Genomic DNA, 5466 nt, shown 5'->3' with positions numbered 1-5466 from the left:
GAGTTCTCATGTGACATGAATATGAGAACTCCTCGTTGATCGTGTTCAGTGAACTCATTCTCTATTGAGCACCTACATGCTTGTCTTGGTGTCACTCACACCAATGACTCAAGACTAGTCACTCTGCCTGAGAGAAGACACAGTACGTACTGATCTTAACGGACTGTCAATGCCCAATTGGCAATCCTATGATCAGGAACGTTTAGGATGTGTCTACGAAAGAATGGTCTCATGAATCTAACTTCTTTAGATCGCATTCTCCCAATCACATATTCCTTGGACTTATCGTTTAAGCATATAACATTTATATGAGATGGCTCAAACAATAATGTTTGCCCTTAATATTAAACTAGATTAGTTTAACATGTGAAATGTCCATAAAGTATCATCATATGATTGGTTTTAGGGCACATTTCCAACAATGCCTTTGATTTCTCCTTGTATATTAGACTAAACTCGTATGCATCATTCCAGATTTCATCTAACTCATTCAATTGAAGCTTGAGTTATGACGATATGATGACTAGTAATGTTTCATCTTCTCCCAAAAATGCATACTTCAAATTTTCAGGAATTGGTTTGAGCTCCAATTTGGGTGCCTGAATCACAGAAGGAAGAGATTTTTTGTTAGAAGTAGGAAGAGAAATAAAATAGGAAGAAGACTTACCACGAATTGGTGAAAGAGACTCAAGGGCTGCCACTGTCTGGTTTAATTCTTCTTCAATGTGCTCGGAATAATTAAGCATTCCATGTTCTATGCACTAACACCTTCTTTAAATTATCTTGTCCCACACCTTCATTAAAACAATCCTGCACAAAATCGTCAAACACATCAATAGACAAACAAGATTCAAAATCACTAGGGTACCTCATAGCATTGAAGATTCTAAACTTGACGCTTTCTCCATCAATTTCCATGGTTAAGGTACCATCGTAGACATCAATCTTTGCACGCACCGTTCTAAGGAATGGTCTTCCCAATATAAGAGGAAGTGCAGTAGGCATAGGGTCATGTTCCATCTCAAGAACAAAAAAGTTAGTGGAAAAAATGAGCTCATTCAATTGCACAAGTACATCCTCGAAAAAGCCTTTGGGATATCTATTTGAACGATTTGCCAACTGGATTACTAGCTTTGTTTCCTTCAAGTGTCCAAGGTTCAATGATTCATACATTGAATATGGCACCAAATCAATGGATGCCCCCAAATCACAAAATCCAAACTCTTTCCCTCCAATTATACATGGAATGGTAAAGCTACCGGCATCTTTCAACTTTGGTGGCAGCTTTCTCTGTAAAACAACTGCTACTTCCTCACTTAATGCCACAATTTCTTGATTATTGAATCTCCTCTTGTTTGTAAAATGGTCTTTAAGGAACTTTGCATACTTGGGCATCTAAAAAAGGTAAGTTCACTTGGAATTTTAGGAAAGTATCCAAGATTTCCTTATCAGTTTGCTCTTTCTTAGACTTCATAAACCTACGAGGAAAAGGAACAAGGACACATGAGTTAAATGAATTTTGAACTTCTTTACTTACTTTATCAGAATCTTTTTTGTTCAATTCTGTAGCTTTAGGAGACTTTTCAGTTTCTGTTGAAACCTCATCTTGCTCAAGATTTTTGGTTTGTATCTCCCCTTGCTCATTTGTATCTTTTCTAGTCCTCTTTTGCATCCTCGACTGCTGAAAAACTTATTTTCCACTCCTTAAAGTCATAACATTCATCTGCTCTGCATTTGGATTCACCACAATTTGGCTAGGCAACCTTCCTGGTTGGTGTTGTTGCCCCCATCAAACTTGCTAACTGACTCATTTGGCGCTCAAGGTTTTCAATTGCTTTGTTTGTTTTCTGTTGATAAGATTGAGTAGAGTTAGCTAAAGAAGTAATTAAATCCTCAAGAGACTTACTTGGAGCTTGTTCTGAAATGGTGTTTACGGTCTTGCTTGAAAAAAAGCCAAGTGGACGGTTATAGTTGATGGGAACATATTGTTGTCTGTTGTCTTGATTATTCCACTTTAAGTGTGTATGATCGCGCCATCCCGTGTTATAGTTGTTGGAGTATGGATCATACTTTTGCCTTTATTGCCCCTGAAACCCTCCTAATGCATTAGCTTGCTCAAGACCACCTTGATCCATCAACGAAGGGCATATGTTTGTGGCATGTCCCATCATTGGTCATACACAGCACACCTGTTTTGGAGCCACCACAACCTGTTGCACAAGATTAGTCAAGTTAGCTAATTGTAATTCAATACTAGAATTAGCACTTACCTCGTTAACTTTCTTCAGAGGTAGCTCATCTCTGTCTCCAAATTGTCATATGTTGCCAGCAATATTCTTTAGCAATGCCTTAGCATTAGTTGGTGTCTTGTCCATGAATGCTCCTCCACTTGCTACATCAAGCATTACACAATTAGTTGGTGTCTTGTCCATGAATGCACAATAGTTGTTGATCTGTATTTGGCGTTACTAACTCCCTCAAAGTATGGTTATCAGCCATGCCTTCTTGCGGTTCTTCCTCCTCTTCCGAACTCAAATGTGGCGGATAAGATGGTGGTTAAGACACCGATGCACGCTTCTGCTTGATTTTTCTCTGAAGCTTTTGAAGTGTTCGTTCAAGCTCAGGATCGTAGGAAGCTAGATCAATGCTCTTGGACCTTCGAGTATGAAGAGTACCTGAAATAAAAACAAAAACAAAAACACTAATTTGGACAAGAAAAGAAAACAATGGAGAAATAAGTAATTAGAAATAACAATCCCCGGCAATGGCGCCAAAAATTTGATAGGATTAAAAGCACACCACAAAGTAGCATACAAATGTCCTATTGATTTTCCTTATAACAATAAGATTTGTCAATTGTAGCATATGAAAATAAGGGTCTTTCTCGTAGAAGATTGTTTTATCTAATTACTTAAATTGTCACAAAAACTGGGTTGCTGTCTTTACTCAAGTTGGCTCAATGTTAGAACTCAACCTATTACTTTTTCTTATGTAGTATGTCAAGAGAATGGCGTTTTCAACTTAACTTAGTCCCTAGCATGCTATCTAGAGTGGTGTGTTCATAGATTTAACAAGTAGAAATCATTAAGAACGAAGGGAGTTTGAGTCATCACAAGGCATCGTAAGTACTAGCGTTGTCTTACTTATCCTAGAAATTGATTCACATGTTAATCGCAATTAACAAGGACTACTCTAGAACATATGTAGGTCCTCATTCGACAAGGGTAAGCACACACATATTCATAGCATTAGAATCCTAGTTATGCTTACTAAGTATGCATCCGTAGAAAACACATAAATTATTCATCATGAGACAAGTAGTGAACCAATTTTCATCCATTCATAAAAGTAATTCAAACGAAATGTCATAACAAACTTGCAATCATATTCGGGGCTTCAAAACAGCCCCTAACTACTAAAAATTAGATACACATAATCCTTAAACAAAACCAAAAGAAAGGCATGACTTTGAGAAGATAAAACCGAAATAAAAGAATGCCAAGATTTCCTCTTTCATTTCCTTCCCTCCCCAACGCTGTTGCCTTGTCTTTTTTCCTTTCTTTTCACTGCAACCTCCAGCCTTCTTTTATTCTTTCTTTTCTATTTTTTTTTCCTTTTTCTATTTTTTCCCCTTTGCCGCAGCAACCTGCAGCCTTTTTGGTCTTGCTTGCTACCCCAGTTTCTTCTCCATAACTCTGCCCACTAACAGCCATTTAGTGATGATAATAAGTGAGAGGAAATGGTAAAACAATTGTAACTCTTTAGGTAGCCTTTATGCCAATTACTCCCACTTAATCCTCATCTTTAATTCCATTTCCTCTGATATTTGAATAGGTGTCAGCTGGTTTGTTCTTGGTTGCTTCAGTTTTAGCTGCTAGATTTATTGGGTTTATTGCTTTCATTGCAATCTTGTCAGTTACAAACTGCTCAGCCTCTTGGGAACCTTGCAGTGTTAAAACGGCCATAACTTCTTCTAGAAAAAAGATATTAACAATCTATGAAATGCTCTAGAAAATAGACATCCGTAGCTTTCCGAGAATATAAGGGTCATTGTCTAATTCATTCTGACCTATCCGAAACTTGCTTCCAAAGTCAGTTGATCAGCACAGGCTGGTTTGACAAATTTGTTACTTAAAATCCTACTTGTGCTATTTTTCTTTTCTTTGCTTGACAAATCCTACAAGATACAAAACCAAAGTAAATAGCTCAAAAATATAAGGAACTAACTAAGAACAGACGATTGAATTTGATGTAAAATATACATAAATATGAGCTTATCACTTGGGTTTGGAGAATCAATGAGGGTGATGGCTGAAGTGCATGAAGGCATTTGTGGAGCACATAAAGCAGGGACAAAGATGAGATGGTTGCTGGGAAGATATGGCTACTACTGGCTCGACATGGAAAAAGATTATAAAGCTTATGCTAAAGGATGTGAAGAATGTCAAAAGGCATGGACCTCTCCAGCACACACCATCAGTACCCTTAAATCCAGTAGTAAAGCCATGGCCTTTAAGAGGGTGGGTGATGGACTTCATCAGGCAAATACACCCATCTTCTAGGAAGGGGCACACCTTCATAATTGTAGCAACTAATTACTTTACTAAGTGGGTTGAGGCTTTAGCTGTGAAGACCATTAATTCAGTTGATGTGAAGAAGTTCATTGAGACCAAAATCCTACACAAATATGGGGTTCTCGAGACAATTGTTACAGACAGAGGCCCATCATTTATCTCAAGAGAAGTTGAAGAGTTTGTAGCCAAGTTCAAGATAAAGATGATCTAGTCTAGTCCTTACTATCCCAAGTTTAATGGCCAAGCAGAAGCTAGCAATAAGATATTGGTGAACATTATTAAGAGAATAGTGGCAAATAGCCCAGAAAGATGGCATAAGAAGTTGAGAGATACTCTTTGGGCTTATATGACTTCAAAAAGAGCAGGAACTAACACTACTCCTTATACATTGACATTCGAACAAGATGCAGTGCTCTATATGGAGATCAACGTGAGTTATGTAAGGCTTCATAACCAAATTGACCTACATAGTGTTGAATTTATTCAGGGCATGTGTCAAGGAATTAAGGATTTGGATGTAGCCCGAATTGAAGCTCTAAACAAAATCCAAGAAGGGAAAAAGGTTGTTGCCCGAGCCTACAACAAAGGAGCAAGGCTGAAGACCTTCAAGAAAGGAGAATTGGTTTGGAAGGCAGTTCTACTCTTGGGAGCTCAAGTTAGAGGTTTTGGGAAATTGAGTCCCACTTGGGAGGGCCCTTTTACAATTGCCAAAGTGTTAGACCAAGGAGGGCACTACTTGGCAGATTTAGAGGGAAATTTGCAAAAACATCTAGTCAATGCCAAGTTTTTAAAGAAGTATCGCCGAAAACTGGAAAATTTTCAAAACTTCATATCTTCTTCATTTCTCAACTAAATTCCATGAAATTGGTACCAAAATGAAGCTTACAACAAG

The 5466-nt window shown here is 37.9% G+C and overlaps 1 protein-coding gene across 1 annotated transcript; it reads right to left on the bottom strand.

The window, feature by feature from the left end:
• Positions 1 to 738: 738 nt before the first annotated feature.
• Positions 739 to 3713, bottom strand: LOC125472153. Its single transcript, XM_048573253.1, has 5 exons — positions 3647 to 3713; positions 2566 to 2675; positions 2190 to 2210; positions 1538 to 1681; positions 739 to 1395 (listed from the first exon to the last, which is right to left on the bottom strand). The coding sequence occupies exons 1-5, from the start codon at positions 3711 to 3713 to the stop codon at positions 739 to 741; spliced, it is 999 nt and encodes a 332-aa protein (XP_048429210.1).
• Between the last annotated feature and the right edge of the window lie 1753 nt (positions 3714 to 5466).

The sequence above is a fragment of a genome, unplaced genomic scaffold (genome assembly GCF_019419815.1).
Source record: "Pyrus x bretschneideri cultivar Hongxiangsu unplaced genomic scaffold, Pyrus_bretschneideri_v1 Contig65, whole genome shotgun sequence".
Taxonomy (NCBI): domain Eukaryota; kingdom Viridiplantae; phylum Streptophyta; class Magnoliopsida; order Rosales; family Rosaceae; genus Pyrus; species Pyrus x bretschneideri.
Note: the sequence above shows the minus strand (reverse complement) of the source record. Positions and strands in the feature narration are given on the sequence as shown.